General features: G+C 48.1%; 1 protein-coding gene across 1 annotated transcript; it reads left to right on the top strand.

Annotated features, from left to right (window-relative positions):
* The first annotated feature begins 230 nt into the window (after nucleotides 1-230).
* LOC112240792 (proepiregulin) lies at nucleotides 231-23,621 on the top strand. The gene is given in 6 exon segments (XM_024409031.2): nucleotides 231-1,266; nucleotides 1,269-1,313; nucleotides 5,503-5,610; nucleotides 5,708-5,831; nucleotides 22,715-22,861; nucleotides 23,108-23,621. Coding segments are annotated over 6 exon segments (552 nt in total). The 5' UTR covers nucleotides 231-1,205; the 3' UTR covers nucleotides 23,175-23,621.

Here is a 23,621-nt window from a genome sequence, read left to right as displayed (position 1 = left end):
CTGCTATAGCCCATAGAAACACATTGAATAACTCATCCAGAAAAGGCAAAACAGACAAGTCAAAAAAAATTATTATAAGGAACAAGATTTTGAAGTGTCTGTCCCTCATCTGAGAGATATAAGAAAACTCAGGGGGGAAATACCCATTTTTTGTCACGTTATTTTTGGCTCATTTTACCCCCTATTCACTTTTTGCAATTTGTACATCCGGGTCCTGGGTTACATTCAGATGACTCCCCTGAAAGCTTGTTTGCCGTGTAGAGCAGATCAACGAACACCGTCATGTTCGTATCCCCTTTTGTTATGGGTGACATATTAGTCTGTAGCTCCCATGGTTTGATCTGGACAGTCGATTTTGTGAAAAGACCTTTTCTTAATCAGGATTTCTGCTACAAAGCGTTCAGACGACTGCCATAAATCGTATGGATGTCATAGAGCCAAACAACCGACTGTCGCGCTCGTGAGTCTCCCCTTTCGATATTGGTGAAATATTCGTTTGTAGCTCACACGGTTTTACAGACGATTTCTTGTCCGGATCCTCTTATGTGTAGAAAAAGGCTGCTTTCACAAGCCCCATGTTATGGAAAAGGTGCAAACGTTATAACGGCTGATAGAGGGGATTGAACGGCAGCCAGTACAATAAAGGGTTAATCTCATAGCATAAACGCACAGGGAGCTATTCAACATTCAAAATGACAGTCGACTTTAGGTGGATTTATTAAGTCTATGATCTCACCAAATGGACAATAAAGATTCTACATCTTCTATCCTAACACCTGCTTCCCAGACCAAACCTTGTAATCAAACATAACACAATAATCCAGATTTGACAGTTCTTTGTAAAATTAAAAGGACCTTTTGAATTACAGGTTTGGTATTAAGAGCGTTTGATTTTAGTGCCCTCTTTGCCGCACATGATGCTGGAGGTCTAGGCCAATAAAACCTTTTGTAAAGGGTTTATGAATAAAAGCAAAGCAGGTTGTCCATGATGGCTGTCCACGCCCTGTATTAAACCAAACCTGATTGTTTACAGTGTCTTTTCATCTGGAACAGCAGAGGCCTAATGTGGTTGTTAGTCTGGTTTTTGAGCCCGTAGGCCAATACGAGACAAGCTTCGTGGTAATACATCTATTTGACAGGTCGGAAATGCCTGTAGTCCACCGCGATAGGTGCATACCTGTCTACCCGCAGATAGGGTTTCCTGCATGACCTACTTAAAAGCGGCCCATCCTCTCTGCTGCGGTCTCTCTCCATCTCCGACCGCTAAAGAGCAATGAGGAACCCACAATCGTCCATCCTGCTCTCATTTCTCGGTGAGTTAATGGCATCAGTTACATTTTTTAAAAGTTACATTTAGTCTCAGATAAATGGACAAGTATAAAGCAACTGTGTAAAAGTACAATGTCATTTAGAGAGGCGCAAACTTGAGCCATTACGCGCGTCAGAAAACAAATCGCTTCAGCCTATGTGATTACATGTTCACTGGCTACGCACTTTTTTTTTGTACTGACTTGTTTTTAGAAAAGGATAGATAGAGAAATATTCACAGCGTCAATTGACATCGTCCATTTTAAGGTGTGAAAAGTCTAAATAGCCTAATCCTGTAAGAATGCAGTGATGTACGCCATAGGGGACTACATACATCACGTCTCAGAGCATGGTGTACTGTAGGAGTGATTGTGCTTCCTCATACCTAGGGCTTCTCTGAGACATTCCTGTCTCAAATGGAAATATGGGGAGGGACTGGCTGCATAAATGATACATACAAGAAGGCTTGTGCATCCACACTATTCCATTTTACCCAATGTGACTTCTGATGGCTTTTTCTACCTGACATTATACATTTGAATGAATGAATGAGTAAATGTAATTACATTTTCTTGTCAAATCACCAGTTTGCAACCCACCCGTAATGGGATTAATTTACACGTAAACAAACATTGCAATAATTCGGTGATTTAAAAAAATATATATATTTATTCCGGTGTTCTCTGCTCATAACAAACCTACCCACGGGGCTCCTACGTCAAATCAATGTCTATTCCACGTTGGTTCAACCGTATTTTCATCTTTTAAATGACGTGGAAACAACGTTGATTCAACCATTGTGTGGGTATGTACAAGTGGGTATTATCATAATGCCTCTGTTTTTATTGGCCTCATCAACTCAGCTGTTTGGAGAAAAAAAAATATGTTGGCTGCCATGGTTACAGGGAGAGTAGAGGGAATATTTACCTGTCTATTGTTTAAGCTACTATGGTACTGTATTTTGTTACCTGGTTACAATACTTTCTGGCTGTCTGACAAAGGCATATTCTATTCTTGTTGCAGGCTGACGTTTTAGAGTCATGAATTTAGCCCTGGAGGCAGAACTGAGCATTTTTCCACTAGATGGGCCAGCTGCAAAGTCAAAATTGTCTACAAGTACCTGTCAAAAGTTTGGACAAACCGACTCATTCAAGGGTTTTTCTTTCTTTTGCTAATTTCTACATTGTAGAATAATAGTGAAGACATCAACACTATGGAATCATGTAGTAAACGGTTAAACAAATCAAAATATATTTTAGATTCTTCAAAGTAGCCACCCTTTGCCTTGATGATAACTTTGCATTCTCTCAACCAGCTTAACCTGGAATGCTTTTCCAACAGTCTTGAAGGAGTTCCCACATATGCTGAGCACTTGTTGGCTGCTTTTCCTTCACTCTGTGGTCCAACTCATCCCAAACCATCTCAATTGGGTTGAGGTCGGGTCATTGTGGAGGCCAAGTCATCTGATGCAGCACTCCAGCACTCTCCTTCTTGGTCAAATAGCCCTTACACAGCCTGGAGGTGTGTTGGGTCATTGTCCTGCTGAAAAACCAATGATAGTCCCACTAAGCGCAAACCAGATGGGATGGTGTATCACTGCAGAATGCTGTGGTAGCCATGCTGGTTAAGTGTGCCTTGAATTCTAAATAAATCACAGACAGTGTCACCAGAAAAGCACCATCACACCTCCTCCTCCATGCTTCACGGTGGGAACCACACATATGCAGATCATCTGTTCACCTACTCTGCGTCTCACAAAGACACGGCGGTTGGAACCAAAAATCTCAAATTTGGACTCTTCAGAACAAAGGACAGATTTTCCCGGTCTAATGTCCATTGCTCGTGTTTCTTGACCCAAGCAAGTCTCTTCTTCTTATTGGTGTCCTTTAGTAGTGGTTTCTTTGCAGCAATTCTACCATGAAGGCCTGATTCACGCAGTCTCCTCTGAACAGTTGATGTTGAGCTGTGTCTGTTACTTGAACTCTGAAGCATTTATTTTGGCTGCAATTTCTGAGGCTGGTAACTCTAATGAACTTATCCTCTGCAACAGAGGTAACTGGCTCTTCCTTTCCTGTGGCGCTCCTCATGAGAGCCAGTTTCATCATAGTGCTTGATGGTTTTTGCATGATGGTCCTGTAGGGGTTCAGTCTAACCCTCCTCCTGGGGATCTACCGTCCTGTAGGGGTTCAGTCCAACCCTCTTCCTGGGGATCTACCGTCCTGTAGGGGTTCAGTCCAACCCTCTTCCTGGGGATCTACCGTCCTGTAGGTTTTCAGTCCAACCCTCTTCCTGGGGATCTACCGTCCTGTAGGTTCAGTCCAACCCTCCTCCTGGGGATCTACCGTCCTGTAGGTTTTCAGTCCAACCCTCTTCCTGGGGATCTACCGTCCTGTAGGTTTTCAGTCCAACCCTCTTCCTGGGGATCTACCGTCCTGTAGGTTCAGTCCAACCCTCCTCCTGGGGATCTACCGTCCTGTAGGTTTTCAGTCCAACCCTCTTCCTGGGGATCTACCGTCCTGTAGGTTTTCAGTCCAACCCTCTTCCTGGGGATCTACCGTCCTGTAGGTTCAGTCCAACCCTCTTCCTGGGGATCTACCGTCCTGTAGGGTTCAGAAATGAACATTAAATTCTCTGGCAACATCTCCTCTGTACATTCCTGCAGTCAATTGCACGCTTCCTCAAAACTTGAGACATCTCTGGCGTTGTGTGACAAAACTACACATTTTAGTGGCCTTTTATTGTCCCTAGCACAAGGTTCACCTGTGTAATGATCATGCAGTTTAATCGGCTTCTTGATTATACCACACCTGTTAGGTGGGTGGATGCTTACTAACAGGGATTTAAACAAATTTGTCCACAAAATTTGATAGAAATACACTTTGTGCATACAGAACATTTCTGGGATCTTTTATTTCAGCTCATGAAAGATGAAACCAACACTTTTCATGTTGCTTTTTTTCATTTTTTTTTTCAGTGTAGTTGATGAACTACGTGTCATGTCTCCCAAATCTATCTTAACTCTATTGTTTTATGTCCTCCTTGATTTGAGAAGAAAGATGACGAGTTCAACGGATTCTGATGTTAATCATTTTTATTACAGGAGTGTATATACACAATTAACATGTCTTACCCATTTTTGTCAAATGATCCGTTTCCAGTCAAGGTGCGTTTTTGCTTGGATGCCCTTCCATGTCGTTTAAAAAGGAATGAAATCAGAAATGTTAGGCATTCGGGTTGGCAATGTGGTTAAGGTTATATTTTAAAATCAGATATTGTGACTTTGTGGCAGTGCCAGCTAGTGACCAATCTACAGAGATACCTTCAGTACACGAGTCATCCCAATGAATGCTAACCTGCATATTTGGTGCCTTAACCTTGCGTCATTAAGTCATGTCTCAGGAATGTGGCGTTGACAAACGGAGCCGTGTCGGGGTAGCCACTGTACCAGTCTGTTTAGATCTCTTGTCATGCTAAACGTGACAATTTCATCAGGAGTTGGCAAGAGGGCAGAAATAGACTGGCATCCATGTTAACACCGGGGCCTTTTTTGACAACCCAATACCCCATCTGCTTGGCATGGAGCTTGGCATGCTGACCTGTCTGTGCCAGGCTCCTTCACAAAATCAACTCCTCTCCTCTATCATGTGGATAGAATGACAGGCTGGGCACAGTAACGGTCATTGTCAGGACATCATTGTAAACAGTAAAAGTTATTTAATTGGCCGGCCTGGTAAAATAAAACATTAATTCAACTCAATCCGTTAAGAGTTTCAGGATGACATTAAGTAGAGATCAGACAACTGCCATGGCCCGTGGGGTGGTGTGAAGGACTGAGGGTGCAACTGCCATGGCCCGTGGGGTGGTGTGAAGACCGGAGGGTACAATTGCCATGGTCTGTGGTGTGGAGGGTACAACTGCCATGGCCCGTGGGGTGGTGTGAAGACCGGAGGGTACAATTGCCATGGTCTGTGGTGTGGAGGGTACAACTGCCATGGCCCGTGGGGTGGTGTGAAGGACGGAGGGTGCAACTGCCATGGCCCGTGGGGTGGTGTGGAGGGTACAACTGCCATGGCCCGTGGGGTGATGTGAAGGACTGAGGGTACAACTGCCATGGCCCGTGGGGTGATGTGAAGGACTGAGGGTACAACTGCTTTGCTAAAAGGGTATTTTGTTTGTTCTGTCTCTGACACACAGGTCTGTTATTAGTCTGGCCTGATGTACATTCTACAGATGTCCTCTCCTCCACACAGCCAGCCCCAACCAGCCCCCCCTGCTCCCACTGTGAGGCAGGAACAACAGCAGGTAGACCCTCTTCCTTGACTGCTACTACTGACCTGACATATTTTTTAAAACTCTATACTATCTAAATATTTGGTTGGTTATTGGTGTTTTTATCCAGACCAGGAGCAGTCCCGTCCTCACATGGAGAAGGTGATGATCCGCAAATGTGACTCCAATCTGGAGAGCTACTGTCTCAACGGAGAATGTCTCTTACTGCTGGATCTCAACGAACACCACTGCAAGTAAGAGCGAACAAATATTATATGATTTATTGTCACATACACATAAAGGTGTAGTTTACCTGGTGTGTGTGTGATAGAGCTCTGTAATGGGATGGTGTGTGTGTGATAGAGCTCTGTAATGTGGGGGTGCTCAGTAATGGGATGGAGTGTGTGTGTGTGTGATAGAGCTCTGTAATGTGGGGGTGCTCAGTAATGGGATGGAGTGTGTGTGTGTGTGTGTGATAGAGCTCTGTAATGTGGGGGTGCTCAGTAATGGGATGGAGTGTGTGTGATAGAGCTCTGTAATGTGGGGGTGCTCAGTAATGGGATGGAGTGTGTGTGATAGAGCTCTGTAATGTGGGGGTGCTCAGTAATGGGATGGAGTGTGTGTGTGATAGAGCTCTGTAATGATGGGGGTGCTCAGTAATGGGATGGAGTGTGTGTGTGATAGAGCTCTGTAATGTGGGGGTGCTCAGTAATGGGATGGAGTGTGTGTGATAGAGCTCTGTAATGTGGGGGTGCTCAGTAATGGGATGGAGTGTGTGTGTGATAGAGCTCTGTAATGTGGGGGTACTCAGTAATGGGATGGAGTGTGTGTGATAGAGCTCTGTAATGTGGGGGGCTCAGTATGGGAGTGTGTGTGTGATAGAGCTCTGTAATGTGGGGGTACTCAGTAATGGGATGGAGTGTGTGTGTGTGATAGAGCTCTGTAATGTGGGGGTACTCAGTAATGGGATGGAGTGTGTGTGTGATAGAGCTCTGTAATGTGGGGGTGCTCAGTAATGGGATGGAGTGTGTGTGTGATAGAGCTCTGTAATGTGGGGGTGCTCAGTAATGGGATGGAGTGTGTGTGTGATAGAGCTCTGTAATGTGGGGGTGCTCAGTAATGGGATGGAGTGTGTGTGTGATAGAGCTCTGTAATGTGGGGGTGCTCAGTAATGGGATGGAGTGTGTGTGTGATAGAGCTCTGTAATGTGGGGGTACTCAGTAATGGGATGGAGTGTGTGTGTGATAGAGCTCTGTAATGTGGGGGTGCTCAGTAATGGGATGGAGTGTGTGTGTGATAGAGCTCTGTAATGTGGGGGTACTCAGTAATGGGATGGAGTGTGTGTGTGATAGAGCTCTGTAATGTGGGGGGGTGTGTGTGGGGTGGGGGCTCAGTAATGGGATGGAGTGTGTGTGTGATAGAGCTCTGTAATGTGGGGGTACTCAGTAATGGGATGGAGTGTGTGTGTGATAGAGCTCTGTAATGTGGGGGTGCTCAGTAATGGGATGGAGTGTGTGTGTGATAGAGCTCTGTAATGTGGGGGTACTCAGTAATGGGATGGAGTGTGTGTGTGATAGAGCTCTGTAATGTGGGGTGCTCAGTAATGGGATGGAGTGTGTGTGTGATAGAGCTCTGTAATGTGGGGGTGCTCAGTAATGGGATGGAGTGTGTGTGTGATAGAGCTCTGTAATGTGGGGGTGCTCAGTAATGGGATGGAGTGTGTGTGTGATAGAGCTCTGTAATGTGGGGGTGCTCAGTAATGGGATGGAGTGTGTGTGTGATAGAGCTCTGTAATGTGGGGGTACTCAGTAATGGGGGATGGTGTGTGTGTGTGATAGAGCTCTGTAATGTGGGGGGGTACTCAGTAATGGGATGGTGTGTGTGTGTGATAGAGCTCTGTAATGTGATAGGGGGTGCTCAGTAATGGGATGGAGTGTGTGTGTGTGTGATAGAGCTCTGTAATGTGGGGTACTCAGTAATGGGATGGAGTGTGTGTGTGATAGAGCTCTGTAATGTGGGGGTACTCAGTAATGGGATGGAGTGTGTGTGTGATAGAGCTCTGTAATGTGGGGGTGCTCAGTAATGGGATGGAGTGTGTGTGTGATAGAGCTCTGTAATGTGGGGGTGCTCAGTAATGGGATGGAGTGTGTGTGATAGAGCTCTGTAATGTGGGGGTGCTCAGTAATGGGATGGGTGTGTGTGTGATAGAGCTCTGTAATGTGGGGGTACTCAGTAATGGGATGGAGTGTGTGTGTGATAGAGCTCTGTAATGTGGGGGTGCTCAGTAATGGGATGGAGTGTGTGTGTGTGTGATAGAGCTCTGTAATGTGGGGGTGCTCAGTAATGGGATGGAGTGTGTGTGTGTGATAGAGCTCTGTAATGTGGGGGTGCTCAGTAATGGGATGGAGTGTGTGTGTGATAGAGCTCTGTAATGTGGGGGTGCTCAGTAATGGGATGGAGTGTGTGTGTGATAGAGCTCTGTAATGTGGGGGTGCTCAGTAATGGGATGGAGTGTGTGTGTGATAGAGCTCTGTAATGTGGGGGTGCTCAGTAATGGGATGGAGTGTGTGTGTGATAGAGCTCTGTAATGTGGGGGTGCTCAGTAATGGGATGGAGTGTGTGTGTGATAGAGCTCTGTAATGTGGGGGTGCTCAGTAATGGGATGGAGTGTGTGTGTGATAGAGCTCTGTAATGTGGGGGTGCTCAGTAATGGGATGGAGTGTGTGTGTGTGATAGAGCTCTGTAATGTGGGGGTACTCAGTAATGGGATGGTGTGTGTGTGTGATAGAGCTCTGTAATGTGGGGGTACTCAGTAATGGGATGGAGTGTGTGTGTGATAGAGCTCTGTAATGTGGGGGTGCTCAGTAATGGGATGGAGTGTGTGTGTGATAGAGCTCTGTAATGTGGGGGTACTCAGTAATGGGATGGAGTGTGTGTGTGATAGAGCTCTGTAATGTGGGGGTGCTCAGTAATGGGATGGGTGTGTGTGTGATAGAGCTCTGTAATGTGGGGGTACTCAGTAATGGGATGGGTGTGTGTGTGATAGAGCTCTGTAATGTGGGGGTGCTCAGTAATGGGATGGAGTGTGTGTGTGATAGAGCTCTGTAATGTGGGGGTGCTCAGTAATGGGATGGAGTGTGTGTGTGATAGAGCTCTGTAATGTGGGGGTGCTCAGTAATGGGATGGGTGTGTGTGTGATAGAGCTCTGTAATGTGGGGGTGCTCAGTAATGGGATGGATGGTGTGATAGAGCTGTGTGATAGAGCTCTGTAATGTGGGGGTACTCAGTAATGGGATGGAGTGTGTGTGTGTGTGATAGAGCTCTGTAATGTGGGGTGCTCAGTAATGGGATGGAGTGTGTGTGTGATAGAGCTCTGTAATGTGGGGTGCTCAGTAATGGGGGTGTGTCAGTAATGTGGGGGCTCAGTAATGGGATGGTGTGTGTGTGATAGAGCTCTGTAATGTGGGGGTGCTCAGTAATGGGATGGAGCTCTGTAATGTGTGTGTGTGATAGAGCTCTGTAATGTGGGGGTACTCAGTAATGGGATGGTGTGTGTGTGATAGAGCTCTGTAATGTGGGGGTGCTCAGTAATGGGATGGGTGTGTGTGTGATAGAGCTCTGTAATGTGGGGGTGCTCAGTAATGGGATGGAGTGTGTGTGTGTGTGATAGAGCTCTGTAATGTGGGGGTACTCAGTAATGGGATGGTGTGTGTGTGTGTGATAGAGCTCTGTAATGTGGGGTGCTCAGTAATGGGATGGAGTGTGTGTGTGTGATAGAGCTCTGTAATGTGGGGGTGCTCAGTAATGGGATGGAGTGTGTGTGTGTGTGATAGAGCTCTGTAATGTGGGGGGTGCTCAGTAATGGGATGGAGGTGTGTGTGATAGAGCTCTGTAATGTGGGGGTGCTCAGTAATGGGACGGGGGTGTGTGTGTGATAGAGCTCTGTAATGTGGGGGTGCTCAGTAATGGGATGGGTGTGTGTGTGATAGAGCTCTGTAATGTGGGGGTGCTCAGTAATGGGATGGAGTGTGTGTGTGATAGAGCTCTGTAATGTGGGGGTGCTCAGTAATGGGATGGTGTGTGTGTGTGATAGAGCTCTGTGTGTGCTCAGTGTGATAGAGCTCTGTAATGTGGGGGTGCTCAGTAATGGGATGGAGTGTGTGTGTGTGATAGAGCTCTGTAATGTGGGGGTGCTCAGTAATGGGATGGAGGTGTGTGTGATAGAGCTCTGTAATGTGGGGGTGCTCAGTAATGGGACGGTGTGTGTGTGTGTGTGATAGAGCTCTGTAATGTGGGGGTGCTCAGTAATGGGATGGTGTGTGTGTGATAGAGCTCTGTAATGTGGGGGTGCTCAGTAATGGGATGGAGTGTGTGTGTGATAGAGCTCTGTAATGTGGGGGTACTCAGTAATGGGATGGAGTGTGTGTGTGATAGAGCTCTGTAATGTGGGGGTACTCAGTAATGGGATGGAGTGTGTGTGTGATAGAGCTCTGTAATGTGGGGGTGCTCAGTAATGGGATGGAGTGTGTGTGTGATAGAGCTCTGTAATGTGGGGGTGCTCAGTAATGGGATGGAGTGTGTGTGTGATAGAGCTCTGTAATGTGGGGGTGCTCAGTAATGGGATGGAGTGTGTGTGTGTGATAGAGCTCTGTAATGTGGGGGTGCTCAGTAATGGGATGGAGTGTGTGTGTGATAGAGCTCTGTAATGTGGGGGTGCTCAGTAATGGGATGGAGTGTGTGTGTGATAGAGCTCTGTAATGTGGGGGTGCTCAGTAATGGGATGGAGTGTGTGTGTGATAGAGCTCTGTAATGGGTGCTCAGTAATGGGGGGGATGCTCAGTAATGGGGGGCTCAGTAATGGGATGGTGTGTGTGTGTGATAGAGCTCTGTAATGTGGGGGTGCTCAGTAATGGGATGGAGTGTGTGTGTGATAGAGCTCTGTAATGTGGGGGTGCTCAGTAATGGGATGGAGTGTGTGTGTGATAGAGCTCTGTAATGTGGTAGTGTGTGGGGGTGCTCAGTAATGGGATGGAGTGTGTGTGTGTGATAGAGCTCTGTAATGTGGGGTGCTCAGTAATGGGATGGAGTGTGTGTGTGATAGAGCTCTGTAATGTGGGGGTGCTCAGTAATGGGATGGAGTGTGTGTGTGATAGAGCTCTGTAATGTGGGGGTGCTCAGTAATGGGATGGAGTGTGTGTGTGATAGAGCTCTGTAATGTGGGGGTGCTCAGTAATGGGATGGAGTGTGTGTGTGATAGAGCTCTGTAATGTGGGGGTGCTCAGTAATGGGATGGAGTGTGTGTGTGATAGAGCTCTGTAATGTGGGGGTGCTCAGTAATGGGATGGAGTGTGTGTGTGATAGAGCTCTGTAATGTGGGGGTGCTCAGTAATGGGATGGAGTGTGTGTGTGATAGAGCTCTGTAATGTGGGGGTACTCAGTAATGGGATGGAGTGTGTGTGTGTGTGATAGAGCTCTGTAATGTGGGGGTACTCAGTAATGGGATGGGTGTGTGTGTGATAGAGCTCTGTAATGTGGGGGTGCTCAGTAATGGGATGGAGTGTGTGTGTGATAGAGCTCTGTAATGTGGGGGTGCTCAGTAATGGGATGGAGTGTGTGTGTGATAGAGCTCTGTAATGTGGGGGTACTCAGTAATGGGATGGAGTGTGTGTGTGTGATAGAGCTCTGTAATGTGGGGGTGCTCAGTAATGGGATGGGTGTGTGTGTGATAGAGCTCTGTAATGTGGGGGTGCTCAGTAATGGGATGGAGTGTGTGTGTGATAGAGCTCTGTAATGTGGGGGTGCTCAGTAATGGGATGGAGTGTGTGTGTGATAGAGCTCTGTAATGTGGGGGTACTCAGTAATGGGATGGAGTGTGTGTGATAGAGCTCTGTAATAGAGCTCAGTAATGGGTGGGGGTGCTCAGTAATGGGATGGATGGTGTGTGTGTGATAGAGCTCTGTAATGTGGGGGTGCTCAGTAATGGGATGGGTGTGTGTGTGATAGAGCTCTGTAATGTGGGGGTGCTCAGTAATGGGATGGAGTGTGTGTGTGATAGAGCTCTGTAATGTGGGGGTACTCAGTAATGGGATGGAGGAGTGTGTGTGATGGGAGAGTGTGTGTAGATGTGGGGCTCTGTAATGGGATGGGGGTGCTCAGTAATGGGGGGATGGATGGTGTGTGTGTGATAGAGCTCTGTAATGTGGGGGTGCTCAGTAATGGGATGGAGTGTGTGTGTGATAGAGCTCTGTAATGTGGGGGTACTCAGTAATGGGATGGTGTGTGTGTGTGTGATAGAGCTCTGTAATGTGGGGGTACTCAGTAATGGGATGGAGTGTGTGTGTGATAGAGCTCTGTAATGTGGGGGTGCTCAGTAATGGGATGGAGTGTGTGTGTGATAGAGCTCTGTAATGTGGGGGTGCTCAGTAATGGGATGGAGTGTGTGTGTGATAGAGCTCTGTAATGTGGGGTACTCAGTAATGGGATGGAGTGTGTGTGTGTGTGATAGAGCTCTGTAATGTGGGGGTGCTCAGTAATGGGATGGTGTGTGTGTGATAGAGCTCTGTAATGTGGGGGTGCTCAGTAATGGGATGGAGTGTGTGTGTGATAGAGCTCTGTAATGTGGGGGTGCTCAGTAATGGGATGGAGTGTGTGTGTGATAGAGCTCTGTAATGTGGGGGGTACTCAGTAATGGGATGGAGTGTGTGTGTGATAGAGCTCTGTAATGTGGGGTGTGATAGAGCTCTGTAATGTGGGGGGTGCTCAGTAATGGGATGGGGTACTCAGTAATGGGATGGAGTAATGGGATGTGTGTGTGTGATAGAGCTCTGTAATGTGGGGGTGCTCAGTAATGGGATGGAGTGTGTGTGTGATAGAGCTCTGTAATGTGGGGGTGCTCAGTAATGGGATGGAGTGTGTGTGTGATAGAGCTCTGTAATGTGGGGGTGCTCAGTAATGGGATGGAGTGTGTGTGTGATAGAGCTCTGTAATGTGGGGGTACTCAGTAATGGGATGGAGTGTGTGTGTGTGTGATAGAGCTCTGTAATGTGGGGGTACTCAGTAATGGGATGGTGTGTGTGTGATAGAGCTCTGTAATGTGGGGGTGCTCAGTAATGGGATGGAGTGTGTGTGTGATAGAGCTCTGTAATGTGGGGGTGCTCAGTAATGGGATGGGTGTGTGTGTGATAGAGCTCTGTAATGTGGGGGTGCTCAGTAATGGGATGGAGTGTGTGTGTGATAGAGCTCTGTAATGTGGGGGTGCTCAGTAATGGGATGGAGTGTGTGTGTGTGATAGAGCTCTGTAATGTGGGGGTACTCAGTAATGGGATGGGTGTGTGTGTGATAGAGCTCTGTAATGTGGGGGTGCTCAGTAATGGGATGGAGTGTGTGTGTGATAGAGCTCTGTAATGTGGGGGTGCTCAGTAATGTGGATAGAGCTCTGTAATGTGTGTGATAGAGCTCTGTAATGTGGGGGTACTCAGTAATGGGATGAGTGTGTGTGTGTGTGATAGAGCTCTGTAATGTGGGGGTGCTCAGTAATGGGATGGGTGTGTGTGTGATAGAGCTCTGTAATGTGGGGGTGCTCAGTAATGGGATGGGTGTGTGTGTGATAGATAAGTGGGGTGCTCAGTAATGGGAATGTGTGTGTGATAGAGCTCTGTAATGGGGGTACTCAGTAATGGGATGGAGGTGTGTGTGTGATAGAGCTCTGTAATGTGGGGGTGCTCAGTAATGGGATGGAGTGTGTGTGTGTGTGATAGAGCTCTGTAATGTGGGGGTGCTCAGTAATGGGATGGAGTGTGTGTGTGATAGAGCTCTGTAATGTGGGGGGTGCTCAGTAATGGGATGGAGTGTGTGTGATAGAGCTCTGTAATGTGGGGGTGCTCAGTAATGGGATGGAGTGTGTGTGTGATAGAGCTCTGTAATGTGGGGTGCTCAGTAATGGGATGGAGTGTGTGTGTGTGATAGAGCTCTGTAATGTGGGGGTGCTCAGTAATGGGATGGAGTGTGTGTGTGATAGAGCTCTGTAATGTGGGGGTACTCAGTAATGGGATGGTGTGTGTGATAGAGCTCTGTAATGTGGGGTGTGTGTGATAGAGCTCTGTAATGTGGGGGTGCTCAGTAATGGGATGGTGTGTGTGTGTGATAGAGCTCTGTAATGTGGGGTACTCAGTAATGGGATGGAGTGTGTGTGTGATAGAGCTCTGTAATGTGGGGGTGCTCAGTAATGGGATGGAGTGTGTGTGTGTGTGATAGAGCTCTGTAATGTGGGGTGCTCAGTAATGGGATGGTGTGTGTGTGATAGAGCTCTGTAATGTGGGGTGCTCAGTAATGGGATGGAGTGTGTGTGTGATAGAGCTCTGTAATGTGGGGGTGCTCAGTAATGGGATGGTGTGTGTGTGTGTGATAGAGCTCTGTAATGTGGGGGTGCTCAGTAATGGGATGGTGTGTGTGTGATGATAGAGCTCTGTAATGTGGGGGTGCTCAGTAACGGGGATGAGTGTGTGTGTGATAGAGCTCTGTAATGTGGGGGTGCTCAGTAATGGGGGGATGGACGGTGTGTGTGTGTGTGATAGAGCTCTGTAATGTGGGGGTGCTCAGTAATGGGATGGGTGTGTGTGTGATAGAGCTCTGTAATGTGTGGGGGTGCTCAGTAATGGGATGGTAATGGGATGTGTGTGATAGAGCTCTGTAATGTGGGGGTGCTCAGTAATAGGGGATGGTGTGTGTGTGATAGAGCTCTGTAATGTGGGGGTGCTCAGTAATGGGATGGAGTGTGTGTGTGTGTGTGATAGAGCTCTGTAATGTGGGGGTGCTCAGTAATGGGATGGGAGTGTGTGTGATAGAGCTCTGTAATGTGGGGGTGCTCAGTAATGGGATGGAGCTCTGTAATGTGGGGGTGCTCAGTGTGTGTGTGTGTGATAGAGCTCTGTAATGTGGGGGTGCTCAGTAATGGGAGTGTGTGTGTGATAGAGCTCTGTAATGTGGGGGTACTCAGTAATGGGATGGAGTGTGTGTGTGATAGAGCTCTGTAATGTGGGGGTGCTCAGTAATGGGATGGAGTGTGTGTGTGATAGAGCTCTGTAATGTGGGGGGTGCTCAGTAATGGGATGGGTGTGTGTGTGTGATAGAGTGTAATGTGTGTGATAGAGCTCTGTAATGTGGGGGTGCTCAGTAATGGGATGGAGTGTGTGTGTGATAGAGCTCTGTAATGTGGGGGGGGTGCTCAGTAATGGGATGGTGGTGTGTGTGATAGAGCTCTGTAATGTGGGGGTGCTCAGTAATGGGATGGAGTGTGTGTGTGATAGAGCTCTGTAATGTGGGGGTGCTCAGTAATGGGATGGAGTGTGTGTGTGATAGAGCTCTGTAATGTGGGGGTGCTCAGTAATGGGATGGTGTGTGTGTGATAGAGCTCTGTAATGTGGGGGTGCTCAGTAATGGGATGGAGTGTGTGTGTGATAGAGCTCTGTAATGTGGGGGGTGCTCAGTAATGGGATGGAGATGTGTGTGTGTGTGATAGAGCTCTGTAATGTGGGGGTGCTCAGTAATGGGATGGAGTGTGTGTGTGATAGAGCTCTGTAATGTGGGGGTGCTCAGTAATGGGATGGGTGTGTGTGTGTGATAGAGCTCTGTAATGTGGGGGGTGCTCAGTAATGGGATGGGTGTGTGTGTGATAGAGCTCTGTAATGTGGGGGGGGTGCTCAGTAATGGGATGGATGTGGGGTGCTCAGTAATGGGATGGTGTGTGTGTGATAGAGCTCTGTAATGTGGGGTGCTCAGTAATGGGATGGGTGTGTGTGTGATAGAGCTCTGTAATGTGGGGGTACTCAGTAATAGGCTGTGTGTGATAGAGCTCTGTAATGTGGGGGTGCTCAGTAATGGGATGGAGTGTGTGTGTGATAGAGCTCTGTAATGTGGGGTGCTCAGTAATGGGATGGAGTGTGTGTGTGATAGAGCTCTGTAATGTGGGGGTGCTCAGTAATGGGATGGAGTGTGTGTGTGATAGAGCTCTGTAATGTGGGGGTGCTCAGTAATGGGATGGAGTGTGTGTGTGATAGAGCTCTGTAAGCTCAGTAATGTGATGGGGGTGCTCAGTAATGGGGGGGATGGGTGTGTGTGTGATAGAGCTCTGTAATGTGGGGGTGCTCAGTAATGGGATGGAGTGTGTGTGTGATAGAGCTCTGTAATGTGGGGGTGCTCAGTAATGGGGATGGAGTGTGTGTGTGATAGAGCTCTGTAATGTGGGGGTGCTCAGTAATGGGATGGAGTGTGTGTGTGATAGAGCTCTGTAATGTGGGGTGCTCAGTAATGGGATGGAGTGTGTGTGTGTGTGATAGAGCTCTGTAATGTGGGGGTGCTCAGTAATGGGATGGAGTGTGTGTGTGATAGAGCTCTGTAATGTGGGGGTGCTCAGTAATGGGATGGAGACTCTGTGTGTGTGTGATAGAGCTCTGTAATGTGGGGGTGCTCAGTAATGGGATGGAGTGTGTGTGTGTGATAGAGCTCTGTAATGTGGGGGTACTCAGTAATGGGATGGAGTGTGTGTGATAGAGCTCTGTAATGTGGGGGTACTCAGTAATGGGATGGGTGTGTGTGTGTGATAGAGCTCTGTAATGTGGGGGTGCTCAGTAATGGGATGGGTGTGTGTGTGATAGAGCTCTGTAATGTGGGGGTACTCAGTAATGGGATGGAGTGTGTGTGTGATAGAGCTCTGTAATGGGGGGTGCTCAGTAATGGGATGGAGGGATGAGAGGTAACGTGGTGTGTCATAGAGCTCTGATAAGCTCTGTAATGTGGGGGTGCTCAGTAACGGGATAAGCTCTGTAATGTGGGGGTGCTCAGTAATAGGACGGAGTGTGTGTGTGATAGAGCTCTGTAATGTGGGGGTGCTCAGTAACGGGATGGAGTGTGTGTGTGTGTGTGATAGAGCTCTGTAATGTGGGGTGCTCAGTAATGGGATGGAGTGTGTGTGTGATAGAGCTCTGTAATGTGGGGGTGCTCAGTAATGGGATGGAGTGTGTGTGTGATAGAGCTCTGTAATGTGGGGGTGCTCAGTAATAGGATGGAGTGTGTGTGTGATAGAGCTCTGTAATGTGGGGTGCTCAGTAATGGGACGGAGTGTGTGTGTGATAGAGCTCTGTAATGTGGGGGTACTCAGTAATGGGATGGAGTGTGTGTGTGATAGAGCTCTGTAATGTGGGGGTACTCAGTAATGGGATGGAGTGTGTGTGTGATAGAGCTCTGTAATGTGCTCAGTAATGGGGGGGTGCTCAGTAATGGGGGTGCTCAGGGATGGAGTGTGTGTGATAGAGCTCTGTAATGTGGGGGTGCTCAGTAATGGGATGGAGTGTGTGTGTGTGTGATAGAGCTCTGTAAGCTCAGTAATGGGATGGTGTGTGTGGGTGCTCAGTAATGGGATGCTCAGTAACGGATGTGTGTGTGATAGAGAGCTCTGTAATGTGGGGGTGCTCAGTAATGGGATGGAGTGTGTGTGTGTGATAGAGCTCTGTAATGTGGGGGTACTCAGTAATGGGATGGAGTGTGTGTGTGTGTGATAGAGCTCTGTAATGTGGGGGTACTCAGTAATGGGATGGTGTGATAGAGCTCTGTAATGTGGTGTGATAGCAACGGGCTCTGTAATGTGGGGGTGCTCAGTAATGGGATGGAGTGTGTGTGTGTGTGATAGAGCTCTGTAATGTGGGGGGTGCTCAGTAATGGGATGGTGTGTGTGTGATAGAGCTCTGTAATGTGGGGGTGCTCAGTAATGGGATGGAGTGTGTGTGTGATAGAGCTCTGTAATGTGGGGGTGCTCAGTAATGGGATGGAGTGTGTGTGTGATAGAGCTCTGTAACGGGGGTACTCAGTAATGGGATGGAGTGTGTGTGTGATAGAGCTCTGTAATGTGGGGGTGCTCAGTAATGGGATGGGTGTGTGTGTGTGTGATAGAGCTCTGTAATGTGGGGGTGCTCAGTAATGGGATGGTGTGTGTGTGTGTGTGATAGAGCTCTGTAATGTGGGGGGTGCTCAGTAATGGGATGGTGTGTGTGTGTGACGGAGAGCTCTGTAATGTGGGGTGCTCAGTAACGGGGAGTGCGTGTGGGATAGAGGTAACGTGGGGTGCTCAGCAATGGGTGTGTGTGTGTGTGATAGAGCTCTGTAATGTGGGGGTGCTCAGTAATGGGACGGAGTGTGTGTGTGATAGAGCTCTGTAATGTGGGGGTGCTCAGTAATGGGATGGGTGTGTGTGTGATAGAGCTCTGTAATGTGGGGTGCTCAGTAATGGGATGGAGTGTGTGTGTGATAGAGCTCTGTAATGTGGGGGTGCTCAGTAATGGGATGGAGTGTGTGTGTGATAGAGCTCTGTAATGTGGGGGTGCTCAGTAATGGGATGGTGTGTGTGTGATAGAGCTCTGTAATGTGGGGGTGCTCAGTAATGGGATGGTGTGTGTGTGATAGAGCTCTGTAATGTGGGGGTGCTCAGTAATGGGATGGTGTGTGTGTGATAGAGCTCTGTAATGTGGGGGTGCTCAGTAATGGGATGGAGTGTGTGTGTGTGTGATAGAGCTCTGTAATGTGGGGGTGCTCAGTAATGGGATGGAGTGTGTGTGTGATAGAGCTCTGTAATGTGGGGGTGCTCAGTAATGGGATGGGTGTGTGTGTGATAGAGCTCTGTAATGTGGGGGTGCTCAGTAATGGGATGGAGTGTGTGTGTGTGTGATAGAGCTCTGTAATGTGGGGGTGCTCAGTAATGGGATGGAGTGTGTGTGTGATAGAGCTCTGTAATGGGGGTGCTCAGTAATGGGGGACGGGTGTGTGTGTGTGATAGAGCTCTGTAATGTGGGGGTGCTCAGTAATGGGATGGAGTGTGTGTGTGATAGAGCTCTGTAATGTGGGGGTGCTCAGTAATGGGATGGAGTGTGTGTGTGATAGAGCTCTGTAATGTGGGGGTGCTCAGTAATGGGATGTGTGTGTGTGTGATAGAGCTCTGTAATGTGGGGGTGCTCAGTAATGGGATGGTGTGTGTGTGTGATAGAGCTCTGTAATGTGGGGGTGCTCAGTAATGGGATGGTGTGTGTGTGATAGAGCTCTGTAATGTGGGGTGCTCAGTAATGGGATGAGTGTGTGTGTGATAGAGCTCTGTAATGTGGGGGTGCTCAGTAATGGGATGGAGTGTGTGTGTGATAGAGCTCTGTAATGTGGGGGTGCTCAGTAATGGGATGGAGTGTGTGTGTGATAGAGCTCTGTAATGTGGGGGTGCTCAGTAATGGGATGAGTGTGTGTGTGATAGAGCTCTGTAATGTGGGGGTGCTCAGTAATGGGATGGAGTGTGTGTGTGATAGAGCTCTGTAATGTGGGGGTGCTCAGTAATGGGATGGGTGTGTGTGTGATAGAGCTCTGTAATGTGGGGGTGCTCAGTAACGGGGGATGGTGTGGGGGTGTGTGATAGAGCTCTGTAATGTGGGGGTGCTCAGTAATGGGATGGAGTGTGTGTGTGATAGAGCTCTGTAATGTGGGGGTGCTCAGTAATGGGATGGAGTGTGTGTGTGATAGAGCTCTGTAATGTGGGGGTGCTCAGTAATGGGATGGAGTGTGTGTGTGATAGAGCTCTGTAATGTGGGGGTGCTCAGTAATGGGATGGAGTGTGTGTGTGATAGAGCTCTGTAATGTGGGGGTGCTCAGTAATGGGATGGAGTGTGTGTGTGATAGAGCTCTGTAATGTGGGGTGCTCAGTAATGGGATGGAGTGTGTGTGTGATAGAGCTCTGTAATGTGGGGGTGCTCAGTAATGGGATGGAGTGTGTGTGTGATAGAGCTCTGTAATGTGGGGGTGCTCAGTAATAGGGGATGGAGTGTGTGTGTGATAGAGCTCTGTAATGTGGGGGTGCTCAGTAATGGGGGACGTGTGTGTGTGATAGAGCTCTGTAATGTGGGGTGCTCAGTAATGGGATGGAGTGTGTGTGTGATAGAGCTCTGTAATGTGGGGGTGCTCAGTAATGGGATGGAGTGTGTGTGTGATAGAGCTCTGTAATGTGGGGGTGCTCAGTAATGGATGGGTGTGTGTGTGATAGAGCTCTGTAATGTGGGGGGTGCTCAGTAATGGGATGGAGTGTGTGTGTGATAGAGCTCTGTAATGTGGGGGTGCTCAGTAATGGGATGGGAGTGTGTGTGATAGAGCTCTGTAATGTGGGGGTGCTCAGTAATGGGATGGTGTGTGTGTGTGATAGAGCTCTGTAATGTGGGGGTGCTCAGTAATGGGATGGGTGTGTGTGTGTGATAGAGCTCTGTAATGTGGGGGGTGCTCAGTAATGGGGGATGGAGTGTGTGTGTGTGATAGAGCTCTGTAATGTGGGGGTGCTCAGTAATGGGATGGGTGTGTGTGTGTGTGATAGAGCTCTGTAATGTGGGGGTGCTCAGTAATGGGATGGGTGTGTGTGTGTGATAGAGCTCTGTAATGTGGGGGTGCTCAGTAATGGGATGGAGTGTGTGTGTGTGATAGAGCTCTGTAATGTGGGGGTGCTCAGTAATGGGATGGAGTGTGTGTGTGATATAGAGCTCTGTAATGTGGGGGTGCTCAGTAATGGGATGGAGTGTGTGTGTGATAGAGCTCTGTAATGTGGGGGTGCTCAGTAATGGGATGGAGTGTGTGTGTGTGATAGAGCTCTGTAATGTGGGGGTACTCAGTAATGGGATGGAGTGTGTGTGTGTGTGATAGAGCTCTGTAATGTGGGGGTGCTCAGTAATGGGATGGAGTGTGTGTGTGATAGAGCTCTGTAATGTGGGGGTGCTCAGTAATGGGATGGAGTGTGTGTGTGATAGAGCTCTGTAATGTGGGGGTGCTCAGTAATGGGATGGGTGTGTGTGTGTGATAGAGCTCTGTAATGTGGGGGTGCTCAGTAATGGGATGGAGTGTGTGTGTGATAGAGCTCTGTAATGTGGGGGTGCTCAGTGGGATGGGATGTGTGTGATAGAGCTCTGTAATGTGGGTGTGCTCAGTAATAGAGCTCTGTAATGTGGGGGTGCTCAGTAATGGGATGGAGTGTGTGTGTGTGATAGAGCCTGTAATGTGGGGGTGCTCAGTAATGGGATGGAGTGTGTGTGTGATAGAGCTCTGTAATGTGGGGGTGCTCAGTAATGGGATGGAGTGTGTGTGTGATAGAGCTCTGTAATGTGGGGGTGCTCAGTAATGGGATGTGTGTGTGTGATAGAGCTCTGTAATGTGGGGGTGCTCAGTAATGGGATGGTGTGTGTGTGATAGAGCTCTGTAATGTGGGGGTGCTCAGTAATGGGATGGTGTGTGTGTGTGATAGAGCTCTGTAATGTGGGGGTGCTCAGTAATGGGATGGTGTGTGTGTGTGATAGAGCTCTGTAATGTGGGGGTGCTCAGTAATGGGATGGAGTGTGTGTGTGATAGAGCTCTGTAATGTGGGGGGTGCTCAGTAATGGGATGGTGTGTGTGTGTGATAGAGCTCTGTAATGTGGGGGTGCTCAGTAATGGGATGGAGTGTGTGTGTGATAGAGCTCTGTAATGTGGGGGTGCTCAGTAATGGGATGGAGTGTGTGTGTGATAGAGCTCTGTAATGTGGGGGGTGCTCAGTAATGGGATGGAGTGTGTGTGTGATAGAGCTCTGTAATGTGGGGGTGCTCAGTAATGGGATGGAGTGTGTGTGTGATAGAGCTCTGTAATGTGGGGGTGCTCAGTAATGGGATGGAGTGTGTGTGTGATAGAGCTCTGTAATGTGGGGGTGCTCAGTAATGGGATGGGTGTGTGTGTGATAGAGCTCTGTAATGTGGGGGGTGCTCAGTAATGGGATGGAGTGTGTGTGTGATAGAGCTCTGTAATGTGGGGGTGCTCAGTAATGGGATGGAGTGTGTGTGTGATAGAGCTCTGTAATGTGGGGGTGCTCAGTAATGGGATGGGTGTGTGTGTGATAGAGCTCTGTAATGTGGGGGTGCTCAGTAATGGGATGGAGTGTGTGTGTGATAGAGCTCTGTAATGTGGGGGTGCTCAGTAATGGGATGGGTGTGTGTGTGATAGCTCTGTAATGTGGGGGTGCTCAGTAATGGGATGGAGTGTGTGTGTGATAGAGCTCTGTAATGTGGGGGTGCTCAGTAATGGGATGGAGTGTGTGTGTGATAGAGCTCTGTAATGTGGGGGTGCTCAGTAATGGGATGGAGTGTGTGTGTGATAGAGCTCTGTAATGTGGGGGTGCTCAGTAATGGGATGGAGTGTGTGTGTGATAGAGCTCTGTAATGTGGGGGTGCTCAGTAATGGGATGGAGTGTGTGTGTGATAGAGCTCTGTAATGTGGGGGTGCTCAGTAATGGGATGGAGTGTGTGTGTAATAGAGCTCTGTAATGTGGGGTGATAGAGCTCAGTGGGGGTGGGATGGAGTGTGTGTGTGATAGAGCTCTGTAATGTGGGGGTGCTCAGTAATGGGATGGAGTGTGTGTGTGATAGAGCTCTGTAATGTGGGGGTGCTCAGTAATGGGATGGAGTGTGTGTGTGATAGAGCTCTGTAATGTGGGGGTACTCAGTAATGGAGATGGATGGAGTGTGTGTGTGTGTGATAGAGCTCTGTAATGTGGGGGTGCTCAGTAATGGGATGGAGTGTGTGTGTGATAGAGCTCTGTAATGTGGGGGTGCTCAGTAATGGGATGGAGTGTGTGTGTGATAGAGCTCTGTAATGTGGGGTGCTCAGTAATGGGATGGAGTGTGTGTGATAGAGCTCTGTAATGTGGGGGTGCTCAGTAATGGGATGGAGTGTGTGTGTGATAGAGCTCTGTAATGTGGGGTGCTCAGTAATGGGATGGAGTGTGTGTGTGATAGAGCTCTGTAATGTGGGGGTGCTCAGTAATGGGATGGAGTTTGTGATAGAGCTCTGTAATGTGGGGTTGTGGGATGTGTGTGTGTGTGTGATAGAGCTCTGTAATGTGGGGGTGCTCAGTAATGGGATGGTGTGTGTGTGATAGAGCTCTGTAATGTGGGGGTGCTCAGTAATGGGATGGAGTGTGTGTGTGTGTGATAGAGCTCTGTAATGTGGGGGTGCTCAGTAATGGGATGGAGTGTGTGCGCGTGTGACTCATGTCCCTCTCTCTCCAGGTGTGAGAGGGGTTGCGTGACTCATGTCCCTCTCTCTCCAGGTGTGAGAGGGGTTACTACGGGCCCAGGTGTGCTCACCTGGAGATGGTGTTTCAGCCAATGAAAGAAGAGCATGTCATTCTGATGGTGGTATGTGCGGGCCTTCTGTTTATAGGCATCGCTGGAGCCTTCTACTTCTTCTGCCGATGGTGAGAGAGCATGTGTCTGTGTGGGAGGAGCTACTGGATGGCTCATTGTAATGGCTGAGACGGAACGTTATCAAACATATGGAACATGTTTGATTCCGTTCCAATGATTCCGTTCCAATGATTCCGTTCCAATGATTCCGTTCCAGCCATTTACAATGAGCCCATCCTCCTATAGCTCCTCCCACCAATCCTGTGTTTGTGTGTCTGTTTGTATCTGTGTGTCATTGGCTGCTCCTACTGTTCCAGGTACAAGAGAAATAGATGTCCACCCCAACAGAAACAGCAGACGTACCAGGAGGTGCAGATGGTGTGACGTGTGTATGTTTGACAGTAGCCATAAGGTTAATCATTATGTTACATAATAAACTACAGTTCTGTTACTTACCAGGGTTATGTTCATTAAGGCACGCAACGGAAAACATTTTTAAAAATGTTTTTAAAAACGTTTTTAAAAAAAATAGTTTTGTAAAGGCTTATGTTTCACTCAGTGTTCTTCCATGCTGTGCCTACTGAACACAACTCCAGCATTTCTACTGTGTCTCAAACTGAAAATGTATTTTTGTCAGGAGTAAGTTTTGCATGGCTGTAAAGATTATTTCTGTCTCCTTCATGTTAGAATGGCTGACTATCCTGTTTGGTATCATGTCTGTTCCAGTTTTTGGCCATATTGAACTTCATATGCAGTATTTTAAATTATACAAATATTTGTTTGTTTTTTTTATTTATGAAATTTCTAATAAAACTTGTCCTTTTCTTTGTA

This window comes from Oncorhynchus tshawytscha, linkage group LG04, assembly GCF_018296145.1.
Source record: "Oncorhynchus tshawytscha isolate Ot180627B linkage group LG04, Otsh_v2.0, whole genome shotgun sequence".
Taxonomy (NCBI): domain Eukaryota; kingdom Metazoa; phylum Chordata; class Actinopteri; order Salmoniformes; family Salmonidae; genus Oncorhynchus; species Oncorhynchus tshawytscha.
The sequence above is the reverse complement of the archived record's forward strand: the minus strand, read 5'-3'. Positions and strand labels throughout refer to the sequence as shown.